At 40.3% G+C, this 27,319-nt stretch overlaps 1 protein-coding gene and 1 long non-coding RNA gene across 2 annotated transcripts in view; both read left to right on the top strand.

The window, feature by feature from the left end:
* LOC134448762 (membrane-spanning 4-domains subfamily A member 4A-like) overlaps positions 1–27,319 on the top strand; it is a 41,966-nt gene that overhangs the window by 4,677 nt on the left and 9,970 nt on the right. Inside the window, exons 4-5 of the mRNA XM_063198419.1 lie at positions 473–582; positions 2,061–2,175. Coding sequence (XP_063054489.1) covers positions 473–582; positions 2,061–2,175 — 225 coding nt within the window. The remainder of the gene's footprint in view (positions 1–472; positions 583–2,060; positions 2,176–27,319) is intronic.
* Positions 2,298–7,500, top strand: LOC134448854 (uncharacterized). Its single transcript, XR_010034853.1, has 3 exons — positions 2,298–2,360; positions 5,635–5,715; positions 7,421–7,500. It is a non-coding gene; the product is annotated as an uncharacterized LOC134448854 (long non-coding RNA).

The following is a 27,319-nucleotide window of genomic DNA, read 5'->3' as shown; positions in this document are numbered from 1 at the left end:
AAAGAAATTACAAGGTGTGTTGTGGAGGAAACAGCGGAGTCACGGTGTCGTGACATCCAATCAAATGTGCTGGTGGTGGTTGTACACTATTGCTTTCTACTTCACGCACTGAATTTAGGAGGAAACAGCTGAATCATGACTCGGCAATCATGCTTATCTCTTGTTGCTTCTTTGGTCACGCACTGCAATGCCAAGAAAGTAAGTAGCGGTGTGGACTCAGGAAAGTAGCCACACTACTTTGGGCTTACTGTGGGAATAGTAAGGTTTCGAGAAATGCACGGATTTCGCCTTGAAGTAAGTAGATAACTACAAAGTACATGTGTAGTTCAATGCTAACATTGGGGAAACGCACCCCTGATGTCATCTCTTCACTTCTATACTGTACAGTGTTCATACTGCGTGAGGCGGTCCTCATTGTATAATTGAAATGCCATTAACTCTGTTTCATAATAAAGGTCATGTGTTCACGCAGGTCAGAGCATCACTGGGGATGAACATCTTCAGCACGATCACCGCAGGGATTGCCATCATTCTGCACAGTTTTGATTTCGTTTTCATCGGCGGCATCTATGGCTGCTACAGGTATTCCAGTGACTATAGGCACGGCTACTATGACAACGACTGTGAAAGAAACCAGGCACTCATCATGGTGCATTAAAATTGTGCATTTCTGTCTGCTTATACCAAAATTGTACAATTGTCTTACTTTTTTGCAAAGCACATTGAATTGCATATGTGTTTTAATGTGCTATGCAAGTAAAATTACCTTATGATACTGTCCCTTTTTTTTTCTTTCTTTTTAAAAAAGCTTATTTTACACCTCTCCTTCAGTTAACCCTCTGGAGTCTAGGGCCTCTCAGAGGCTTTCAGGCAGTTTGGAACACTTTTACTTTTTTCAAGTATTTCAACTAACGGTAAACATCTATACTAATGTGGCACATATGATGGTATTCGGAAAAGCCTAACAAAAAAGAATATGAGAGTAAAGTGAATGTAATACAAATATGATTTATTTACCGTATTTTCGGGACCAAAAGACGTACTGGGTTAAAAGACACACCACCAAGGACCGTGACTTTTTTCACACACAAGACGCACTGCATCATAGGACGCACTTCATAACTAATTTCATAATTTCATAACTAATGCTGTTGTTGTTAAGAATGCACAAAAAAATAACATGCGTGGCCGAATACACGCAATATCGACGGAAACAACAAAACATTTCTAAATGGTCTTTGTGCTTTTATGCAGCCAACACGTTTGTTTACAAGATTGAAACTTCAATATGGCCTTCCAATGTCCACTGTAATGGACACATAAAATCTTTAAAATAAATAATACAATTTTGAAAAAAATGTTGCCAATCTCATTTGATGCCTTCAAACAATTGGGGAATTTAAAAAAAAACAAAGAATTGTGAACTTTTTTTCCCCTGGTAGTCAGGAGGATAGCCTGTGGTTATCACTTTGGAGACAAAACAATCGGCTACTGCATTTGTCATATCACACTCAACCACACACACAAACTACCATTCACAACAGGAAGTATTGAACCGCAGCTAATTGCGCCATGAGCACTGATTGGTCTGTCATAGTCTGTTACCGTCGTTGCACTCTGACCTTTCAATATCTTACATGTATTTGAGAATTGATGTAAAAATAAAAAGGGAAGGATTCTGTCAATGTAACGCTGTGAAAAGTAATGTGTTTTGCTTGAAACATAGTGAAGTCAAAGTATAAAGTCTAACCAGCTAAAAGTTATTGAGTAAAGTAGGCTACAGTTACATGCTATTTAAGATTCCTCTTGTCACATGTGCACCACAGCTGTTACAATTGTAATGTAGGCCCTGCCTTGGCCAACCGGTAGGGTACTCATCTGCCATGCAGCCGACCCGGGTTCGACCCTGGTTCCTTTGCCAACCCCTCCCCATCTCTCTCCCCATTTGCTTCCTGTCCACCTCTCACACTGTCCTATCATCAATAAAGTTTTAATAGACCAAAAAAAATCTCCAAAAAAAAAAAAGTTGTAATGTAGTTGTGTTTCCTTCGTCACCACAGAGCAGTACAGGGTATTGCTGGGGTGATGCTGGTGTTGTCTGTGCTGCAGTTCATTGTCTCCATTTGTGTGTCAGCCTTCGCCTGCAAAGCCACCTCCTGTTGCACCGATACTCAGGTGAGTGAGTGTTACTGTAAACCAAAGCAGTCCAATAGCACCCCCTACTCGCCACATCTGTCACATGCAGTGTTATTATTATTACCTGTTTGTATTTGGTTTTGTAGCTGGTGAGATACATACCAAGCCAGGCGTACTCCTCTATTCCAGCCGCCCATCAGACTGCTGCTTCACTGAACCCACAGGTAAAGACTGAACCAACAAATAATAAAAGTCAGTTGTCAAAAAGTGAAATAATCTGGTTGCATCTGATCAAGACGTGCCACAGTCAAACTGTGGTTAATTTTAAGGAAGTGGATAATTTCTGTTTCCGTTTCAATTCATTAGGGATCATGTAAGGCTTTGGGGAAGTTCATTTGAGAAATTAACATGTGTATAAATGGTAACTGGACTACCTTAAAAGTGCCTGTCCACTCCTTCTGGCACTCAAAGTGATTTACAATGTATGCCTGACATTCACCCATACACACACCCGTGGCGGCAGTGGCTGCCACGCAGGGTACCACCCTGATAGCCTGATTATCATCGATTTTCAAATCTCTTCGAGACTTGGTCTGACCAAGAGCATAACAATGAATATTTCCCAAACGGCATTTCCTAAATGGCCTCCCTTGGTTTGCTAATGTTTGTTTGCTTCCCAACAAAATGGGAGGAGTCACCGTATTTGCGGGAACTCAGAAAGTACTTCACTAGGAGGGCACGGCCTGGCTACCACCCTGATACCATGGGGATTTAGAGTAGATAAACTTTATTGATTCCCAGAGGGAAATTGATGTGTCAATCTACTTACATAAATGCAAATAGTGTGCACACTGCTCTGGTTGCACCGGATTGTCAAATTAGGAGCGCGTAGGGCGTATTTCCTTTCTTTTTTCATATCATTTCACTACCCATTTACATTGAGACAGCAGATGATGGCTTACATGATTTGAAAACAGCTGATGAATATCACAGGTCATCAGCGCATCAAAAGGGAAAGATCTTAGGGACTGTACGTTATTTACCGGGGGGGGAGGGCTGGTGCGCTGGAAGTCCGGTCAAAAAAAAAATCATGGCCCCCCCCCTCCACCTCAATTTTTTTCCCCATGGCCCTCCCCCCACTTCAATTTTGTTTTCCCATGGCCCTCCCCCTACAGATAAAAAATATATATATTTCAAATTGGTAGATGAACAACCATCATGAGAACAGTCAGAGTAGCCTACATCAAGGGCGGTTGTGCTATCGATATCAGTGGATACCTATGAGAAGCCGCAAGAATCTACCTCTGCGGCTGCATGGGATGCCTTTTAACTCCACTGTCACCAAGACAAATTGCCTTCACTATTTTTTTTACGTGTTAAGTGAAAATAATAATAATAATAATAATAATAATGATAATAAAAACTTCCATTTCAATACCAATGTCCGAGTTGTTACTACTGTAAACTACAAAGTGGAGAGAGTTTCCCCACCGTAGCTTCAATATTTCCCTGCTCGACAAGCAGCGCCTTTCACAAGGTACGTTTTACATGTTCAGCACAGTAGCGAAGCCAGGGACGCAGGAACTGGTTTTGACCAGGGGGTGCTGTGAAAAAAAAATCTGTTTTTTAGATGCTATTTCCTGCGTTCTAATCAATTTTAGGGTGAGGAATGGCGAATCACATCTGAATAACTTCCTCATGTTTTATGTAGCCTAAACAAGGATGGCTAGATTTAACTTTTTTTTCTTTAACATCTCACTTTGACACTATTAATGTTCTTCTTGCGGAAGTGAAACGCGCACCTGATGTGGAGGTGAGGGCTCAAGAGCAAATCGCGCTGCCTTGACAGTTTGTCTCTTCAGCATGGGCAGTGTGCAATGTGTGAAATTAGAAGAAATGCTTTGACTAGGCTATGCGATGCACTCGTGAGAGGTGACCGGGCTTTCAAATAATTTAGATTTTCTTGCAATTGCGACTGTGGATCAGGTGCATCTCGGTCTCCCAGACCGCGCATAAAAGCACGCACGCACACACACAGGCATAGCTCTACACTCTGACGGCCAAAGAGTTCGGGATGTGATCGGAGCAAGAAGTAGGCTAAGCGCCAAAGCAGCTCGAGCCATTGCTGGCTATTGATACAGGGAGAGTGAGAAAGCCAATAGTTTGCATTTAACGTAGGCCATTAAGACGCATTAATAGGTGGTGGCGGTGCTATGGTGGTCAAATCAGCAGCAAGAGGCAAAAGGAACAAATTGCCAAAACAGAACCAGTACAACATTCCAAAACATCCAACAATAGCACAGCCATTACACACCGCGGCAATTCAACTTTGACAACTGTGATGATAGCCAGACACACCATCGGCTGTGCTCTCCTTCAGATTCACCCCATAGCCAACTCCGAGGCTAAGCTAGACTACTTCACCAGCAACAGGCAAGACCTAGCATACCAATACACGCTTCTACGAATCCAATCTCCACAGCAAGAAACAAAAGTCACTTCTTACCTGACACGATGCACAACTTTGGTGACATTCCCTTCTCCCGTCACGCTTTAAATGTACATAATTCCTTGCTTAGTTGGTCCGTTTTTGTTCACCAAAGTGATGAGACTTCTCTTCACAACAAGTTTAGCTCCTCCAATGGTTTCAAGACCTTATGATGCATGGCCAACACATCGCCCTTAATACCACTTTTATTACTACCTTGACACCACAAGCTAAACAAACAAACTCGCGTCACTGCACCGTTCTACCAAAGTACGTCTAGGCCAAATGTCTAGGCCTAGGTACTGTTCTTTCCGGTCTGGTTGGGGTCTTTGAAGTTCTTTGAACACAAATGTAAGCACACGGCGGTGCCAATAAATAAAATCATGGCTTACCAGAGGCTGTGACCACCAGTTGACTACAACACCTCTCCAAAATTCCTCTGGAAATGCCCATCCAATTCGTTGTCAAAACTTCCCAAACTGTTTAGCCCATATAGTTCACATCAGCTAGTTTGATATTTGCTCACGGGCATTTTCTATGATGCTCAATGTTCCTCCGTAGCACTAGCAATCCTACAGTGAAAGAGAGTCAGCGCGGGCAATCTACAGTAGCTGCACCTGATAGTTTTTTGACTACAGATACACGCTTCAGTGCTATAGTATGCACCGGGACCTTGCATCGCAAAGCGATGTGTTTCAGAACATGTTTTATTATTGTTTAAAAAAATAAATAAAAATAAAATAAAATAAATTCGGTTTTTTTTCCATGGCCCTCCCCCTAACTCCGATTTTTTTTGCCATGGCCCTCCCCTCCACCTCATTTTTTTTCATCATGGCCCTCCCCCCCCTACGCACCAGCCCTCCCCCCCGGTAAATTACGAACAGTCCCTTACAATATATTTGATAGGGAGGTGCATCTCCATTCGTCCACGCCACCACGATATTAGCTCATGATATTCACAGCAAATAGGTTTTAGATTGATATTATAACTGCAATATTCTTTTCCGCAGGTGATGTACCTTCCCAACCAGGGCTCCTCCCCTTCCTGTCCACCTCTCCACCTGTCTGCTACTCCACTGGCCACCTCACAGGTACAACAGGAACATTAGAGGCTGTTTACACAGATATGGATATTTTTGGAAACACATCAGTCTCTGCCTCTCGTTTAGGCCTACACATAAACAGAGTGTTAAAAAAACCCTTACAAAAAACAGAATCCACAAAATTTCAAGAAATTGCTCATATGTACTGTACGTCCCGGTAAAATATAATAGGATATTCTGTATGTGTTTGCATTGCCTAGTTTATGCATAATCCCAAATCTATGCATAACAATGCAAGTCTATAGGAGCAAACAAAACATCATCAAATGAACTAATAAAGTACTCTAAAATGAATGTAAAATTCATGCAAAACAACTATTTACATTAATGCTGTCCTGTGATCACTTGTGCCTTGATGCTTGATGCTCCCATTTACTTCCAGTGATTATGCTAAGCTGTGCTAATAATTCTGATCCAATAAATCTAAGTAGGCCTACTGAAAACACTAAGAAGAACATATGCACATTCATGAGTAATACTTGGAAATACTAGCCTGGTCCTGACCATCCCATAATACTACCATTTCCATTTCATATTCATGGTCTGGACTTTGTTTGATCTGACGCGATTGCAGGAAGCAGGAAGGGCATTTTCGGAAAAATCAGGATTTAACTTCTAAGTTGTTGAACAAACATGTCTGACGTCTATCTATGGCGATGTAGGACCGTTTAACAGACATGTCTGACAGAACATCTTACCGTAGGAAAATGACAATGTAGGGCCGTTTGTCAGAACACCGGTGAAAATCCTACTGGTCAACATCGCTCCACAGAGGACAGGTACTAGCAGACTGGTTTATCAGGCTAGACAGGTACCAGACGTAGTGCGGAGCCAAGTGTCTTGGCGGGAGTACGTAGGATGGCGCACGAGGCTATGGAAATACTGCAATTATGTGAAAACCAAAAAAAGGGCTGACTGTTCCTTTCAGGGCACTTAAAGGGACACTGTGTGAGATTTTTAGTTGTTTATTTCCAGAATTCATGCAGGCCATTCACTAATGTTACCTTTTTCATGACTACTTACCACCACCATCAAATTCTAAGTATTCATTATGACTGGAAAAATTGCACTTTTCATACATGAAAAGGGGGATCTTCTCCATGGTCCGCCATTTTGAATTTCCAAAATTAGCCATTTTTAGCTGCAAAAATGACTCTACTTGGACCATACTAGAAAATATTTGTTTATTACTTAGTAAACGTTCTTGTAAAGATCAAATTTGGCAACAGGCAGCCGAGTTTCAATTAGCAGCATAGTTGCAGTACCTTTTTTGACCATTTCCTGCACAGTGTCCCTTTAAGTGTAAGCTAGCCTACCTATCACAATTGATTCCATTTTATTTTTATCCATATGTTGTGTTTACAGATATACGTAAAAGATTTTCTTTTTCTTTTTTAAATCCAAATTTAAAAATATCCACATACGTTCCACCATCTATTGTTAAATAAATGTATGGGTGTAGATCAGTGCTTCTCAACCTTTTTTGAACAAACGCCTCCTGGGCATCCCCCTCGACCACATCCTGAGCCTGCCAACGCCCCCATTACTATTTAAATATTTCAGTGGACTAATACTCCCTCTCTCAACTGTATCCTTCTCAACCTCCCCAATGCCCCCTGGGGGGCTGTATGGCCCCCGTTGAGAAATACTAGTGTAGATCAACCTGCTTCCTTCCTGTGTATTCCTTTTCCAGACACCTGCTGCCTTCCCACCCACCGTGGAGCCTCCTGCTTACAGCAAGAGCTGAGGGCCTGAGGAGGAGAGGTCAAGATCTGCCCCAAACCTGACAAATAAATTAACTACTCAGGAGCCTGCATGTAGCATTGAATTGGAGGCTGTCAGGTTTTTTTTTTACATTACATGTAAATGAATAAAATGTGTGTCTTAGCTTATATTTTTTATTTTATATTTAGTATCCACTTTATAATCTATGAATATACAGTACTTGACATTACAGCACAGCCACAGCACAGTACAGCAGTGTGGTACAGTATAGTACAGTAGCCTACGTTACGGTACATTGCAGTACAGTACAGTACAGTAGCCTACGTTACCATACACCATACCGTACCATACCATACCGTGCAGCACAGTACAGCAGTACAGTACAGTACAGTACAGTAGCCTACGTTACCGTACATTGCAGTACAGCAGTGTGGTACAGTACAGTACAGTAGCCTACCTTACCATACATTGCAGTACAGTACAGTACAGTACAGCACGGTAGCCTACGTTACAGCACAGTACAGTACAGCACAGTAGCCTACGTTACAGCACAGTACAGTACAGTACAGTACAGTACAGTACAGTAGCCTATGTTACGTTACATTGCAGCAGTACAGTACAGTACAGTACAGTAGCCTACGTTACCGTACATTGCAGTACAGTACAGTACAGTACAGTAGCCTACGTTACCGTACATTGCAGTACAGTACAGTACAGTACAGCACGGTAGCCTACGTTACAGCACAGTACAGTACAGCACAGTAGCCTACGTTACAGCACAGTACAGTACAGTACAGTACAGTACAGTACAGTAGCCTATGTTACGTTACATTGCAGCAGTACAGTACAGTACAGTACAGTAGCCTACGTTACCGTACATTGCAGTACAGTACAGCACAGTACAGCAGTGTGGTACAGTAACAGTACAGTAGCCTACAGTACAGCAGTGTGGTACAGTATAGTACAGTAGCCTACGTTACGGTACATTGCAGTACAGTACAATGCAGGACTGTCTGATGTTACTCTTTAAGCAGATGAAGAGAATGTACCACCGATAGCTTTTTAATACCTAGGCCTATGAAATCACAGCTCCTGATATGAGGGGATTGAGAGAATGAGGAAAGTCACATTCGCCTGTTGTTTTTGTCATGTATGTACGGTTTAAATTTATCATGTGTTGTTTATATGCACACATCGCTTGTTTATTTTGTTTATATGTTGGATCCCCATTATTAAAAGTTACAACATCAATACAACAACATATTACAGTATAGAAGCAAAAGACCTTCAAAATACACAATTGACTACAATCAGCTAATAAATATCAATTTATCAATATCAATATCAACCATCTTAAAAATAACTCTTTCCTAAAAGTGTCTTAACTTGTTTTTTGTTTTGTTTTTTAAACTGGATTTAGAACATATTTCTGTGATAAAAGTTGGCATACTGTTCCATCCAGTGATTGCTCTGTATCCCAGTGTTCGCTACAGTAGGGCCTTAGTGTTAGCAGAAGGTACTACAAATGCTCCTGTCGTTGCAGACCTTGTATTATAAATACGAGTGTTAGAAGCTATACAGAATCTGCTATGTTGTTTCAGAGGGGGTTTAATATCTTAAATTGCCCATGTTAAGGTCAATAAAGTCACTATAAAGTCACTGTTTTTCTTCTATTGTTTTACTGTTGTTTGTTTTTCTGTGTTGGTGTCATGTGTCCTATGTGTTCTATGTGTTTTTTATGATGCTGCAACCTCCCTGTCTCCAAAGCAAATTTCTCCTTCGTGGAGACTAATAAAGAAACCTAACCTAACCTAACCTAACCTAAATATATCCTCAACTTTTAGCCAGTGTAAAGAAAAGTGCATATAATGCTGGTGTATTGTGAGCATTGGAGGACTTGTCTTGCTGCCTTGTTTTGCACTACCTGAAGTGTAGCTAGATGTGTTGTACATGCATTTATTAGACCATACTATGTTACAGTAGTCCACCTGACTCAGAACCAAGGCACTATCCACTGTTTTCATCTCTGTGAGAGCTGATGTGTATTTGGCGGATGCCATACACTGTTGTGTCTTCTGCATACAATGCAACCTTTGGCGTCTTTTATAGTAAATGGAAGGTCATTGGTGAAGATGGAAAACATTAAAGGGCCCAAACAACTTCCTTGTGGAACCCCGCATTTAACCTCTACTTAGGCTTGCCACATTTCAGTGGTAAAAAACAAATTGATGCGTAAGCACGAATCATTAATGATAGTATGTGTTTATTTCAATGGGGTAATATGAAGCTGCGCATTATAAAAAATCGGGACAGTCCAGTTAATTTACCCAGACAGACAATAAAAACCGGGACAATCCAGGACAAACCTGGACATGTGGCAACACTACCTCTACTACTCCATCAGGCTACGTAAAAACTAGAGATGCACCAGATCCTTATTTTTAGGATCCTACCGGATACCGGATCCACTGCTTAAGATCCTGCCGGACGTGGACCCTGTGAGAAACCCTATTATCCTGCCGGATCCGGAACCGGATCCTGGATCCAGTGCATCTCTACCTTTAACAGCTCCTGATTTGAGGTGATTGAGAGAATGAGGAAAGACTAACAAGAATGCTAACTAACTGAAGCACATTGGGATGTTGTTGTTGTCACCTCGTATTGACTACATGCACACGTTGCTTCACTGCAGCACTGAGGTGAAACAGGTTTGGCCTAACAGGTTTTCCACAGATGAAAGCGATTGCAACAAAGCAACAGTGCACATATTTTATGTAGCCTAGAGTGTGTGTGTGTGTGTGTGTGTGTGTGTGTGTGTGTGTGTGTGTGTGTGTGTGTGTGTGTGTGTGTGTGTGTGTGTGTGTGTGTGTGTGTGTGTGCGTGCATGCGTGCGTCTTCTCCCCTCCCCATCATGATGAAAATTGAAGCAATTAGTGTCATAGCCGTAGCTAAAATCCAGCACCTTTTCCCTAACGTCCACATCGCACAGCAGACGCTGACCATGTTATAAAATGGCTTGGACTTAACAGTCATACTACACAGGACATTATTCACCAACCGCGCAGAATTGGGGGCCGAGGCGTCCCAAATATTGAATGGCTTTACACCTCTGTTAAGATTGCCCATCTGATCAACATGTTGAACAACGACGACCCAGCAGTCAGACAGCTGTCACGTGAATCGCTTCTCCTACATCTACAGCGACGCAAAATACCTGCTGCCTCCACAAATGAGCCCCAGTTCCTCGGGTTCAGACTGAAACAAAACAGAAAATTGGACATCAAGGCGGCGGGATTTGTCGTGCACTCTGACTGGATTGATCTAAACGACCTTTGCCAACGCACAGGAGTAGAACTCAACTGGTTGGGACCCGATGGAACAGCCGTAGCGCTAGAGATCTAATCATCAGATATCCACCCTGGTGGTTTTGAATTCAAATACCTCACCCTGCCAACTACAAATTAAGAACATTAGACATTCCCTCCTACATCACAAACAAGAACAAAATGTGCAACATTGGAAAAGTCTAAAATTACTGGGGAAGTTAGCGCACCTTCAATCTGCTGACCAGTCAGTATAACATTCTGTCCTAAAAAACAAGTCCATATCAGAAGAAATCCTCATTTTTGTAATCAAAGCAAGACTACAATGCCTCCCAACTAGATACAATTTGGCAACAACCCCTCACAATTCAACCCAAATTGCATATGGCTTACACATGGTCACGAGAATGAAACTGTAGCCCACATTGTAAATGGATGCCATTATTACAAAGGACAGTATGTGGCCAGGCACGACCGCCTTGTCAGTCTGGTTGCAAAAGACTTGAAAAACGTTAACATTGGATATGACTGCAATTTTTTCCTACACAATACTGTGAAAATGGACTGGTTTAACCATAACCATGATGTTGATAATGACTATTTTAAAAACATCCCAAATACTCCAGACATTGTAATGGTAAACACTTCAGATAATTCTGTGCTTATTGGACACCTGCTATTATTCCAAGCTACTGAGCTACCAACCATTACAGGAACACATCCTCCAGCTTGGATATCAATGCAAATTAATAGTCTTAATTTTTGGTAGCTTAGGCCACATACCTAAGAATGTTGTCAGAGGGCTGCAGATTGCGGGACTGCAGAAAGGGAGTGCAACAACACTGGCAAAATTGTGCTCTGTTTCAGCTATAATAGGTAGCATGCAAATATGGAGATGAAGATGTTATGTTTATCCTTGAATGATGTTTCATATTTTGTAACAACAATGTTGGCATAAGTAAGTGTGTAAGTCTTTTAAAATCTGCCAGCCTGTCAATAGCCTATTCCAAAATATTTGGATCTTGTACCTTAATGCTTGTCTCTTGGGTCCAAATAAAAGTAATCAAGTGTGTGTGTGTGTGCGTGCGTGCGTGGCTGTGTGTGTTTGTGTGTGTACGTGTGTCTGTATGGCACTAGGCCTCTCTGCCACAAGCTTGGCTGCACTGGCCAGAAGGCGTACAGGGCATTTGCCCAGTGGATTGTTGATGATTTTGTCCTGGCTCTTCCCTCAGTGTAGTGGTATCAGTGCTCAGTGGATTGTTGATGATTTTGTCCTGGCTCTTCCCTCAGTGTAGTGGTATCAGTCCCCAGTGGACTGTTGATGATTTTGGCCTGCTCCTCCCCTCAATGTAGTGGCATCAGTCCCCAGTGGACTGTTGATGATTTTGACCTGCTCCTCCCCTCAATGTAGTGGTATCAGTCCTTATTCCGCAACAGCAGACCTCTCTGAGTCAGATGTAGCCCCTTAATGCACGCCGTACCTCCAGTGGCACGCTGTAATAGTCATTGAAAAGATAACTACCATAGTGACACTATGACATGACACAGGGCCTTTAGTAATGCACCAAGACTTGGTCATTGCCATTCTGGTAACAACAAATGTATCTGTTGTGGTAAAAATAGTTCATATTAGATGACTTCAAATCTTTGAAAAGTTAACTACCATAGTGACACAGGGCCTTTAGTAATGCACCAAGACTTGGTCATTGCCATTCTGGTAACAACAAATTTATAACGCTTAAGAGGGCTGTTGTGGTAAAAAATAGTTCACAATAGATGACTTATAATCTTGCCACAGACTTCATTATCTCTCTCAATGCCTGGCGGACCGATCTTGGCTGAAAACGCCCGGCCTGAATTTGTGTCCCAGCTCAGCCCAGTTCAGGAGTGTTTTTTCCATTGTGGTCTACAGTATTTGAAAAGGATTCGCTGCTCACTACAGGCCTGCCATTTACACCAAAAAGTGTCAATCAATCATATAAGTGTTCCTGAAAATGTTGAAAAGTGTCATTATTTTAGTGTTCTAGCTTTTTTCATATACCAAGATATTAATAATAAATGGTACTGGTATGATGGTATGGTTTGATATGCTCATATCTACACTACACCCTCAGACCACTTTGTACACCTTTTGCAACTTGCATGAGTTTGACTGAAACCAGTCCAGTGTAAATAGGTCATCGGTGTGCGTTTTTTTCTTCATTTCTCGTGTAAATAGGTCACCTCTATAACCACATTGGCATGTTTTCCATGAACTAGACACGAGACGCAGTCCTGTTGTCTCTGGCTATTGTGCTAGCCACACGACAAGGCCACATTGCAACCACATACATGTGGAACTGGTGCTGTAGGCTACATTAGTAACAAGGCACGACACAAGAAGCTCATTCTGACTTGGTGGTGAACATCTGTCACAAGGTAAGTTAGAGCAGTTTTATCTTCTTCATTTTAATTCAAGTAGAGCTCATTGTCCTTTACTTATATCTGGGCAGCGGTAAGTTTACCCTTCCACAGGTCAGTGTATGTCAGCGATTTCCAACCGTTTTTGGCCGAGACCTCATTTTGACTTCTCAAATTTCTGGGGACCCCATACACATTTTTTCACAACCAAAAAAAGTGTTAATACTATTAATACTATTTATTTCTAAAAGTGTAAGATTTTATTCTGTGTTCTGCATTCAGAGTATTAATTGTAATATATTGTATTTATACATATATATTTATTATTATAATATATTTTTAGTATTCATTTTTTCCCACCTAGGCATTTCAGGTGGCCCCATTTGAATCACAGGCGTCTACTAGCCATATTAGCCATATTGAAGAACTACTATAGTGTAAGAGACTAAAGTTGGATCTCAAATGGTGCACTTGTGCACTTCGAACACTATCTTTCAGTGCGTAACTAATACGCCATACACACTGAAACATGAACACTGAAGTATACAAGCGCACCATTTGAGATTCAGCGTAAGAGTGAAGCTTCTGGCACCTTCAGCCATTATGTCACCCACTTAAACATGTTAATGTTTAAATTTCCATGTCATTCTTAAACAGCAAAAAAGTAATCTGGTCAGGCATAAGTCACAAATGAAAGAGTGAATTCCTGATCCTGAAAAAAAAACAGTTACTAAAGGTGAACATAATACATTAAAAGCAGAGGTGTCAAATGTAAAAGTAAAAAAAAAGAAACACAGTTTCCTTCCAACACAAGTTACTTATCCGAGAAGCATGGAGACCCGTGTACTTGTCTTACGATGAGCTAACTCTGCACTGTTTGGATCAAATTTGTGTTGGATCCTTGTTAGGTTTTCAGTGTTTTTCAGTATACACAGTCTATCTATCTCATTAGGTGCAGTGCAGTAAATGGTGTAACAGCTATGTAATGCCATGTGCTAGTGTTGTAATTACACCACAAATGTACTTTTACTTTTGACACCTCTGGTTGAAGGTAATTTCAACTGATTTTAGGAAGGAAATTGGAAATTGGATTTTTTTTTTTTTTTTTGGTTAAGTTCACTGTGCACTCCGCAAAGTTGCAAGATGGCAAGTCTTTATCAGTTACAAACACACAGAGGGAAAACAAGTTACTCGACAGACTTTTTCATATGTGCATTAAAGTTTTGGTCAGTGATATTCAAAAATATTTTAAGGAATTCCAAAATGTTTGAATACATTCCTCTAAAATTTCCATTGGGTTTTCAAAATGTAACCAATGTTTTGTGTCATATCATTTGTCATGAAAATTTACGTAAAGTAAGATTCCATAGTTTTTGCTCTTACTGTAAATCTGTTTACGGAAATGTAATTGATTTGTATACCAGCATTGGACAGTTAACAATAGGCCCAAAGCAAATTGCCATGTATTCTCAGAAATAAAGGTACACAAGGTTAACAAGGGCACGAATCTAAAACCACAAAAGTGTTCCTTTTCTTGGACCTTAAAGTGATACTGTCCCATTTTTGGAAATAAGCTTATTTTACACCTCCCCTTGAGTTAAATAATAGGGTTTTACCTTTCTCTTATACTTTCATTGAGTCCTATGAGACCAGTTAGCCGCCAGCTGGTCTCATAGGACTCAATGTTAACTGCTAGCTTGGAGGTAAAATGTGCACTGCCATACCCTGAGAACGGTTGAAAGTACAGGAGGACGGTCAAACCCTATTATTTAACTCAAGGGGAGGTGTAAAATAAGCTTATTTCCAAAATGGGACAGTATCCCTTTAAATGATACAGAACTGTAACTAGGCCTATGCCATGTTCAAAGTACAAAATTGGGGAAAGTACAAGTTTGCGCCTTATGGCATTGTATCCATGAGCTCTGGCAGTTGACCATAACTTTACCTTTGGTTGTCCACCATAAGCAGGAACAATTCACAGAATACTTCCCAGTCACATCTGCTCCACACTGAGATGTCTGTAAAGACGCCATTGCTCATCATACTCCTCCTGGCCAGCATTCTGCCCACTGCAGGTAATAACGACAGTAGTTCATACATTGAAATATTTTTATTGATTACCACATTTTTGTTTTTGTTTTGATATGGAAAAATCAGCGGGTGAGGTGGGAGTAGGCTAGTAAACGCACAACATCAAAGTGATGTTTATACAGTACATTACAGGGGTGAATTTCCCAAAACCAAAGTTGCTAACTACAGTAGCTACTTTGCTGTTTTCATTGCATTTTCCCATTGGCAACTACCGAAGTTGCTAACAGGCTAACAACTTCCCCTTTGAGAAACTCACCCCAGTACAGTACTCAATTTCATAAAAACTCAATTGCTGTATATGGGTCTCCCGCTTCTCACCTGTTTGGGGGTCCTTGCCTGAAAAATGCTGGAGACCCCTGCCTTTCTTTTTTTAAACTTTGTTTATTTAGCAAATTGATCTCAGACAGTGTTTCACATAAATGTAGTTTTCTTTTTTCGAAGAACAATAAACTCCCACGCATACAAACAACAACAGACTATCATACAAAGACAAACAAAAACCTAAACATCAAACAGCAAATGCTAAATACAAGACATAACTAAATAGCCACAGCCAAACATAGCATATTAACTATGTTCAGTATATGTCCCCTTTAAGCGTTGGGGTCAGGAATAAGAGAGATATCACAAAGACCTATGTCTTAACCTATGTGGATCTCTCTCTCTCTCTCTCTCTCTCTCTCTCTCTCTCTCTCTCTCTCTCTCTCTTCTGTCTCTCTCTCTCTCTCTCTCTCTCTCTCTCTCTCTCTCTCTCTCTATTTGATACATGTAGGCTACACTGTATTCTGTGCTGCAAAGAGACAATAAAAGTGTATCTTATCTTATTCTGTTAATTCGCAGATGCCCTGCAGTGTTACTATTCTAACCAACGCTCTGGCCATGAGCTATCAATAGTGAACTGTGATGACAATTATGGCTGTTACACAGCAGGTGAGTCAGGAGACCCACAGATATCACATCAGAGTTTTCTGAATTTCTATTATCGCATAAATCTCAACTTGCCCTGATATATCCTGTTGTGCTTTTAGCATATCCAAATGGTGACGTCGCATATAGGAGTTGTGCCATTCGCGAGAACGAATGTCAAACAAAGTTGTACTGCTGTGACGGGGATCTGTGCGGCAGTTCTCTGACCAACCGTGATGGAGGTGGGAAGAACTATAGAGCCAATAGTAATTATGTTTGTTAAATAGTGATGATTATGGTTGTTTATTAATTATTTTTTTTATCATTCCATTGTTGTTGTGGTTGTCTGACATTATAAGATCTGTGATATTGTTGTTTGTGTAATGTATTTACTGTGGTGCATTTATTTTAGATGTCAAAAAATCAAAAGATGGACAGAGTAAATTGAGTAGTAGACTAATTATTGTGTATGTTGGCACTGCTGTACAGGGGGAGAAATAGGGTTGGGAACTTTTGGCTTAAGGGGCCCCTCATAATTAGCGGTGCAGAACTGACTCACCGATGGGCGCCGCATATATTATATATATATTTTACATTTCTGAAAATAGAGGTCCACGAGGGTGTGGGGCCCACCGGGAAATGCTTGCTATGCCAGATGGCCAGTGCAGCCCTGTATGTTGGAGTAAGCACACAACATCCTACTAATGACATCAGCTGAATTTAATAGAAAACGCAATTGCGATTTAGGGGTCCCTTCTCCCGCTTCCCATCAGTTTGGGGGTCCTTGGCCTGAAAAACATTGGAGACCCATGTATTAACATATGTGGATATTTCTCTCTCTGATATACACCCTGTATTCTGTTTATTCGCAGATGCCCTGTGGTGTTACCGAAGCATAATATGGAACTGTCCAGAAAATATGGACTGTGTTAAAGCAGGTGAGTAAGAGTATCAGAGTTTTCTGTATTACTGATATCACAGAAATCTCAACTTGTACGGTACTGATGCATCTGTGTGCTTTTAGGATATGGAAGGGGTGACATTAGAATCAAAAATTGTATCCAGCGCCGCGGTGAATGCCAGATGAGGTTCTTCTGCTGTAAAGGGGATCTGTGCAACGCTCCTGGGCCAGGGGGGAGCAACAGTCTTGGAGCAGAGGGGAGGAGCAGCGCTGGGAGAGTTGGGAAGACCCTCCTGCTCCTGCTGGTGCCCCTGGCCTCCATCTTTGTGCTGCCCTGATCTGAGACCTGCTCCATCCTCCTCCCTGCTGCTCCTGCTGGTGCCCCTGTCCTCCATCTTTGTGCTGCCCTGATCTGAGACCTGCTCCATCCTCCTCCCTCCTGCTCCTGCTGGTGCCCCTGGCCTCCATCTTTGTGCTGCCCTGATCTGAGACCTGCTCCATCCTCCTCCCTGCTGCTCCTGCTGGTGCCCCTGTCCTCCATCTTTGTGCTGCCCTGATCTGAGACCTGCTCCATCCTCCTCCCTGTGCCCCACCACTGGCTTCCTGTGTGCAGGTTCAGATGATGGTAACATTTGCTACGTTTACATGACACATTTAATTCAGAATGAACTCACTGATTTCTGAATAAAGCTTAATTCCGCTTTGAAAACATCATGTAAACACTTAGCAATTCAGAATTAAATGAAAGATCAAAGTAAACACAACTATTTAATTCGGAATTATTCATTCGGGATTAAAAACATCATGTAAACGTAGCAATTGTCCTATTCTTTCACCCCGGCTCTGATTCAGAGGAAACATTGTTGCTTGAAAAGGAAATTTGGAGAATGAAAGGAGAAACTAAGTCTGTACATCACTGATTCTTGAAAGTTTGGCAAAACATGTCCCACCCATAAAAGTGCTAATTATGTTGAAAAACAATTACATTTCCATGAACAAAATAAATCCAGGTAATGATCAAGGGTATGTTACACAAAGGTACAGTAGGCTACTTAAGGTACATAAAAAATTGAATGAGTTCATGAATGTGTTCATTCAACTCTAACATGCCAAAATTTTCAGTGAAAAACGCAAATCTCAAGAGCCTGAATGCAACATATATGTCGCTCCAGGTGCCAAAGGTCAAACTGTGTCTACGCAGCATCAGGCTAAAATGGGTTAACCAGCGCAATTCAATTTAATGAATAAGACCCCCTGTCACCACCGACAGATTGGTGTCACCATGCGTCAGAGGGAGTTTTATGTGTTTTGCATGTTTTTATATGCATATTTTTACAATATGTATTTTCAATGCTGTAGAATTATCAAAACAATTCTGCATTTTAATACAAAATATTTTTTTAAACTCTTAATTGTGTCTGGTGCTGACAAGAATCAGTGACATTTCATGCCATGTGCTATATATGTAGTAATGTCAGTTCCTTCCTAATAAAAAGCATTTTTATTTGTTCATTTATTCCACAATACATATTCTGATGGTATATTTGTAAACCACAGCCTGGGTGGGGCCATCCATTGTGTTGTATCTGCCTCTGATTTTCTTTGAAAGACTGCAAAAGGATATTTTTTATGATGAACTAATAAAAATAAGATCGTATGTATTTAAACAAAATACTTTTTAGGGCTAGACGCTTGTTTCTCTTTATGAACTTCTTTGAAAAAAGTGTTCTGAATGTTTTACAGCCAGTCTCTAGATGTGTCTCTTGTAGCATTCAGTCTGGCAGTAGATAGGCTACTAGCATTGTTTGGCTATTATGGTCTGTGATATTGCGATTCAATTATTTCTAATGGATAGAGGTCCTCGACCAGATCCACAGGAATAAATGATTAAATGGATTAACAATAAGCAAATGGATTTTGTGATTGATTTTAGAAATCTCTAAATCTCAACTGGTTTATTGTAGTGGAGAAACAAGCACATACAAATAATCAGCGGTGGTTTCCTTTAATAAACAGCTTGTAATGGAATACAATACGACATGGATTTGGCCATAGTAAGTAGCCTAAGTAAGTTAGGTAAACTATGTGGGTTTGACCAGTGTGTTAAGCTGAATGCATAGTATTAGGGAATGACTAAGATAAAAGAGAGTTTGTTTGATATCAGTGTGCAGACTCCTCCCAAAGCTGCATCCATACCGCACTATTATTTTGACAGCAGAGGGTGAAGAAGACGTTATGAACTAGCCTGATAAACCAGCCTAAATGTGAGACCGGAGTAATTTAGTCTGGCCCCGATGAACGATACCTCCGAAGATTGTTGATGAGAACAACCTGTTGTTTTTTCAAACCGTGCCGGCGCTCTTTGCCGTTGATGTGCTTTCCCAACGGTGTTGCGAGATTCGTCATCACTCCCTCAAAACGCTGCCCGCTTTGATTCAAAACAAATCTCTGCATTGTGATTGGGTTTGCCAGACTCAGGGCACAGTGTTCAAAACTAGAGATGTACAGGATCCAAGATCCGGTTCCGGATCTGGCAGGATAATAGGGTTTTTCAGACTATCCGGATCCGGCAGGATCTTAAGCAGTGGATCCGGTATCCGGCAGTTACCTAAAAATCAGGATCTGGGACATCTCTACTTTTTACGTAGCCTAGGCTTTTCAGTCAGTCTTTCACAACCCCAATCGCTACATGGAGTAAAAGCCCTTTGGAAGCGGCCGTTTAAGGAAGTGTGGCAGTAAGCCAGTGAGTCTTAAAAATAGTTTACGCCAACGTAATAAAAAGGGTCTACGTGTGCGAGTTGGCTATGTGTTTCAACCCTTTCGTAGGATCCGGTATCCGGTTCCGGACCCGGCAGGATCTTAAGCAGTGGATCCGGTATCCGGCAGGATCCTAAAAATCAGGATCCGGTGCATTTCTATTCAAAACGTTCTCAGATCCGAGGCCAGACCCACTCGCAGCTGAACATTTTCGGCAGTCCAGTGGGTGGCGCTGGTTTACCAGGCTAGTTATGAACACGAGCTGCATTCTCATGGACATTTCTTGTCAGACTCAGTGCACACTCAGTACAGGTCACTTCATCCTTCCAACCTGGGACAACCAAGCTAAGCTTTTCTGAAGTAAAACTGAAGGGTTTTCTCAGCATTACTATTGGACTAGATAAAATGACATAGAAAAGGAATCTGAACGATATATAGGCTAGGCCCCTCGCCCCTCTGCTGTTTTTTCCCCCAATGTGGTCTTCATTTCTGCTAAATGGTTCTCTGCACACTACAGGCCTGCCATTTGCACTGACAAGTGTAAATCGTATCCGTGTTCCTCAAATTGGTGGTGCTGGGGCAGGGGTTTGACTGTAATTCATATGCCAAGATTGAAAAATAAATGGTATTGGCGTGATGGTATGGATTGGCATACTAATACTGTGAATCAAAGAAAAGGTGGGCGCACCTTGCATCAATTTTTTTCTTTTTTCTTTATTTTTTGTGCACAGACGCGTTTTGGCGTGTGACTTCCTCAGTGTGCAACCACTCAGTGGGTTGCACACTGAGGAGGGCACACGCCGAAACGCGTCTGTGCACAAAAAAATAAAGAAAAAAGAAAAAAATTGATGCAAGGTGCGCCCCCCCTTTCTTTGATTCTAAGTATTCATTTGGGACAGCACCCTTAAAGGTTATCAAGAAACCTGAGTGAAGCCTGCTACCTACTTGATCATACTAATACTGTACCCTTTGTACACCTTTTGCAACTTGCAAGAGTTTGACTTAAACCAGTGCAGTGTAAATAGGTCACCTCAATAACCACATTGACATGTTTTCCATGAAGTAGACAGGAAACACAGTCTGTCGTTTACTACCCTAGAAGATATGTGCCATCCTCCAGTGTTGCCAGGTGTGTCTGACCAAATCCCGCCCAAAAGGTTCTCAAAAACAGCCAAAATGCGCTAAATTCCGCCCAAATTCAACAAATTACGCTCATCCCAAGTAGCCCAATTGGGCGGGCACCCGTCCAATCTGGCAACACTGCCAGCCACACGACCACAATGAAATCTCATACGTGTGGAACTGGTGCTGTACATTAGTAGCAAGGCACGACAAAAGAAGCTCATTCTGACTTGGTGGTAAACAACTGTCACAAGGTAAGTTAGAACCAGAGATTCTTTAAGTTCTCTCTGTTAGAACAGTTTGTCCTCTTGATTGCAATTAAAGCTCATTGTCTATTACTTAGGTATGAAGCAGTAACTACAGTTTAGCTTTCCAGAGGTGCCACAAAAGGCCTAGCCTACATTATGTAATGACACACCTGGCATGTAATCATTACTTCATATAGTCCTCTGCATTTTCTTCTTCATGAAAATCCCTGTAAGACTAGAACATCTTCAAATTATATTGACCAATACTGATAAGGGCCAACACCAGTTGGCAGAAAAATGTAACCAGTCTGTGTCAATGAGTTTAACCCATAGACCAATAATGTTTGTGGTCCAAGAATGTGGGCGATTCTATACATTTTTTCTATAAAACTATTGTTTCTCTCCCTAAATTTGTCACTACCGAAACACTGTGGCATTAGGAAAATGTACAATATTCTGATTTTTATTTTCGTTGATCTTCTAAATGTATGTTTTAGGTTTTTTTAACGCTGGTGTCTTGGTAATAATCATTTGAAAATCTTTTGTTAACTCCACGCAAAGAGAAGATTGTCAAATTAATTGCATTTTTAGAACATTTTCCTGTGATTACCATAAAGATACTGATGCACATTCCAGACTCATATATTCGTTAAAATCGTAAAAAAAAAAAAATGCTTTCAGAATACAAAAACATATTCTATCTACCATAGCTCATATCATCAAAACATTGGTAAAAACAAAAAAAATACTCTGTGATCGGTAGTGATCTTCTTTAAGGATTTTCTGATGATTTTCAAACTTGCTCATGCATTTACTGTATACCGGTACTTCAAATGGATATTGCGAATCAACTCAGCATGTCATATTATGAGCATAAGTGTAAAAGGTTTCAGTAATGACGTGAAAATCTGGGACAGCATTTTTTTTTGTGCAAAAAACTAAAACATGTTTTCTATAGTGGGGACAACCACCACTCACGTATCATATAAATAATATTTTCCATAATAAAGAAGCTACATCTAAATTACTTTGGGACTTGATTGTCCTTTGTTTTTTATAAATATATTTTTTAGGGCTGGGACATTAATGCATTCATTTCGATTAATTAATCACACAAAAATGAATGCGATTAAAAACAAAAACTCATTTTAATCGCACTATAATATAGCTACATAGTTCTGGATTAGACCAGTGGGGAGGGCAGCATTTCGCCTCATGGTGAACAGTTTGCAGAAATTGAGAAGAGTTCTCTCTTCTTTTAAAAATGAACAATATTTTTAGATTAAGCTTGTTCATTGTCATTATACAAAATCCAAGTCAGATATTTATATGCGATTAAAATGCGATTAATTCGATTAATTAATTTCAAAGCCTATTAAAAAATGGTATAAAATTTGTCCCAGCCCTAATATTTTTAAATAATCTTCTATGTAACTGGTTTTCAAATTGTATTTTTGTTTCCGACACTGCAATTTTTTATAATGTTTGTAGAATTAGTCCTACCCATACCGTGTTAACAGTCTATAAAGAACAATGTAGGCTATGATTTCTAACATAAGTGTGTGTTTTTGTAGTGGCAAGGAGGATGTGTCGTTGATGAGAATGGTACAAAATGTCACTGCCACGATATAACAAACAATACTAACAGGTTGTTCATACAATGAATGAATAGACTGTCATTCTGAAATTCTTTTTATCATGAGAGGAAAAGGACGGAATTGACATGGTGTTCATAATATTACATAGTCCAATGATATGGTAATTATCCTACACTGTATGTAAGATGTGTCAACATGGGACACTTGCAATTGCAAAGCTGCCATTTTAGAGTAGACTATTCACATTTTCCATCTGCTTTTGTGTAACTTTCCAGCTATCTGCAATGGCCGCCGTAGTTGCTCCTGCTGGGGGATTTACTGTTGTGACTCATATGTACCCACAACATGCACAGCAGCCAACTAGTGGAATTGCACCAACCGTCGACCATCATAAATTCCTCAATGGAAAACCAATGGCTCTGGGGGTATGTACAACACAGTAACCAGTCTAGTCATTCCAGAGTGAACCAGGATCACACTATGTCAACCTTTCTGAGATAACAATTAAATGTTAACATGACCCTCTGTTTGCTTTTATTGCAGACGGTTCAAATAATGATCGGTGTGGTTGTACTGCTGTTCGGTGTGGTGACTGCATTTAATGCACAAACTATTTCCATCTTCTCTGGTGTCATGTTCTGGGGAGCAATCATTGTGAGTTTTATTCAACATGCCTTTCTTTCTTTACACTTCATGTTAGGGGTGGGCGGTATGTGGCCTGGGCGAAAGCCGACTGCTGACTTCGTTCAAAATTAAATTCATTGCCGAATTCAATTTAAAACCCATTGTGCTTTATTGTTACGATATTGGCTGCATTTGAATCAGGAAAGGTAGCTGTTCTTCCAGTGAGCTAACTGGATATCAAGTGTAATTCCAAATGAAAAATTGCTATATTTCCTCCCTTGGCAGTTCGCTGCATTTGTGGGCGTAGCAGGGATATGTTGAGCGCAACATCAGGTTCTGACTTCGAACATTGGCTCCGACAAAGTGTGGAGCACTGGAGCACACTTGTCAATACAACCCCGCACACCGGCGCCGACGTCCACGGACATTCGTGGAAATCTAATCGAAGGAAAAAATCAACACTGTAGTATCTATATATATCTGGTCGCTAGATCTATTTATAGCCTATTTTACGATTCCACCGTCTGGCAGCCATTCATCGCTCAAATAGCCTGCGTAAGATAAGCACTAATATGTTGAACATAACTCCCGCCGCCATACCGCAAGCAGCAGCAAGCGATACTAGTGATTGAAGAGACTAGAGTATGTCCATACAGGCAGAAGGCAAAACATTCAAACATTCCCATTGGCTGTGGTCACTGACCTCTATACAGTCATTGGCTGTCGCTGCTGGTCGCCAAACCGCGTCATAGAAAGTTGAAAGGATTTCAACTTCAAACTGTCGCTCTCGTCGCACGAATCGCCTCTAGTCTCCAGAAACGCTGTTGTCGCGTGACTCAATACAAAGTCAATTACTTCTGTTGCTCGCCTCGCTCATTTCGCACTGGGTCTATTTGTGCTGATAGAATCGCCATAACATCAAATGCAAAGAGCAGCGCACTCATTAGTGCCATTCGTAAGGGCCGCTTCATCAGCTAACTTACATAGGCCTATGTGATCAGAGACCTGTTTATGTAGGGGGGGACAGAGCCATATAGAGAACAGAGTCAGGCAATCTCCGCTGTGTGCTAGGGCCGACTTCCTCATTAGCAAAATTAGCTGTTTTAGCTTCTCAGTACTGCTCAACGTTGTGAATGTTAGTGCCTAGTAGTGGGCGTAGAACACAGCAAATGCAATGCGATGCAATGCAGGGAATAGGACAAGACTTGCTGTTCGTAGTAATAACTTCAGATAAACATCACAGGTGGTAAAACTGTTGTGATTATCACCAGTTAATAGTTTACATATTTGTGGTGATTACCCCGCAGTATAGTTCGTTAGTCCTTATTTTTGGCTGTTAATGTGGTGGTTCTATGTTGAGTCTATGGGAAGACAGCCGCTTTAGGCACAACCTTATCTCGTTGAAAGGCGGGGCTGCAATTTAATTCTTGGTCCTCCAATCGCGTAACTCTGTTCTCTGTATGGCTCTGGGGGGGGGGAGTCATCGAGTCACTGCCTTCTGTTTCAAATCCAGCCATAGTGTCACAAAAGCATAGAAATAACAAAACAAAAGTGTGAATCTAGGGACGGGCATTGGAAATTCTATTCATTCTGTTTTGCTTGGCTAATAAATTGAAATAATGTTCTGTTTTTCATTTCAGTACATGGTCGCAGGTGGACTCACTGTGGGAGTCAGTAAGTCCCCGAATTTGTGCTTGGTGAGTATTTCAGACGGTCTAACCCTACTATTTCAATTTCTAATAATATGTGTACAATAGAAGTTTCGGGAACCCTTTATATGCTTATAAAGCATTAATAACACTTAGAAGATAATGAACAAAGGAGGAACAAAACATTATTCTATTTTGTACTCAAATTTTTAACTCAAATTATTTGTAAATGAATACAAATACTCTGTAATAAGGCTTTTAGAATCTTGAACATATTACTTGTAGATATGTTATACAGCATGAATGGAATTTAGTTAATAATAAAACAAATGTGTTAATGTTTTGTTTATCATTAGTTAATTATTTACTAAGTCTTTATAAGCAGACAATATTATAAAGTCTTACTGAAGCCTCTATACAGTTTGTACATTAAAAATACATTTTAAATATAATGAATAAACTATTGGTGGTCTATGGCAATTAACATGATAGTGACTTCATACTACTACTGTGGCTGATCCGATGTCATCTCTTCACTTCTATACTGTACAGTGTTCATATAGGCTACTGTGAGGCGGTCCTCATTGTATAATTGAAATGCCATTAACTCTGTTTCATAATAAAGGTCATGTGTTCACGCAGGTCAGAGCATCACTGGGGATGAGCATCTTCAGCACGATCACTGCAGGGATTGCCATCATTCTGCACAGTATTGATTTCGTTTTCATCGGCGACATCTTCTACTATGACTGCCGTGACTCCCAAGTAAAAAAAAAGTGTACTTAATATATACTTAATAAGTACGTTTTATTGTATTTAAAGTGTACTTCAAAAGTGTGTATTTAAAGAATGTTATTTTGGGACAACTTATAGTATACTTAAATGTACTCGAAATATAATTAAGTAGAGCTTAAACACATTTTAAGTTGACTTTTTTGTACTAAAATTAAACTTTGTATAAGTGTACTTAATATACTAAGAATATAATTAACTTTAAGTACATTATAAGTATACTAACCAAGTCACTTTAAAATGTGTTTAATGTGAACTTTAGCATGCGGATAAGTGCATTTTAAGTACATTAGAAATCTATTTCAATGTCATGAGAAAGTACTTTATAGTATACTGCAGAAGTACATACTGAAGTTGTGTTATTTTGGGACAACTTATAGTATACTTAAATACACTTGAAATATAATTAAGTAGAGCTTAAACACATTTTAAGTTTACTTTTTTGTACTAAAATCAAACTTTGTACAAGTGCACTTAATGTACTAAAGCATACTTTACTTTAAGTACATTTCAAATATATTCACAAAAATCGCTTTAAGTACATTTTAAGTGTATTGACTCTAAATGTATTTTAAGTATACTACAAGTAGATTTTACTTTAAGCACATTTCAAATATATTTATTTTAAGTACACTTTAAATATATTTCAAAAGTATATGAAAAAAACATCAATGTAATCTCTAATTACTCATTTCCATTGTACATTGTCTTGTTCACAATCATCAGCCATTCACATGAACCTTCCTTTCACCTTCACTTCAGACAACAACCACTGCCTCAACCAGGATTTGAACCCACATTTCACTGAACCACAGACCTGCACTCTAACCACTAGACCACAACTACCTGTTCTGCAACNGGCACAATTACGTNCTTGAAGTNATAGTCTTGAGNAGTACACTTTAGGTATACTTTTATATACTTAATAATAATACTTAGAAATCATTGGTGGTGGTATGCTTTTATCGAATTAAAGACACTTTTGCATGTTTAATTTGTGCACCAAAAAGTACACTTAAAGGGACAGTTTGGTCAATTTCAACATGCAGTTGTATTGCTCACGCTACCCTTGACTTGTCAGTACCTGGTGATGCCACATTTTTCGGCTCAGCCCTTTCCGAGATATGAGCAATTCTAATGGGGGCAGCGTTTGTTTACATTTTTAAAAAATGAAACATAGGCCAACTCCAAATATTTTCCCAAAAGGTACTGCTGTTTGCTAGTTGTCTGCCGATGTTTTATAACCTTTTGGATGTTTTTGGGAATAAATAAAAATGTTTTTTTGAAAGGTAAACAATGAGCTGCCCCCATTACAATGACCAGGATCTCGGAAACGGCTGAAGAAGAAGAAAAAAAAATCTCAGGCACTGACAAGTCCAGGGTAGCGTGAGCATTGCAACTGCATGTTGAAATTGACCAAACTGTCCCTTTAATGTGCACTTAATACACTAATAAC

Source organism: Engraulis encrasicolus, chromosome 5 (genome assembly GCF_034702125.1).
Source record: "Engraulis encrasicolus isolate BLACKSEA-1 chromosome 5, IST_EnEncr_1.0, whole genome shotgun sequence".
Lineage (NCBI taxonomy): Eukaryota > Metazoa > Chordata > Actinopteri > Clupeiformes > Engraulidae > Engraulis > Engraulis encrasicolus.
Note: the sequence above shows the minus strand (reverse complement) of the source record. Positions and strands in the feature narration are given on the sequence as shown.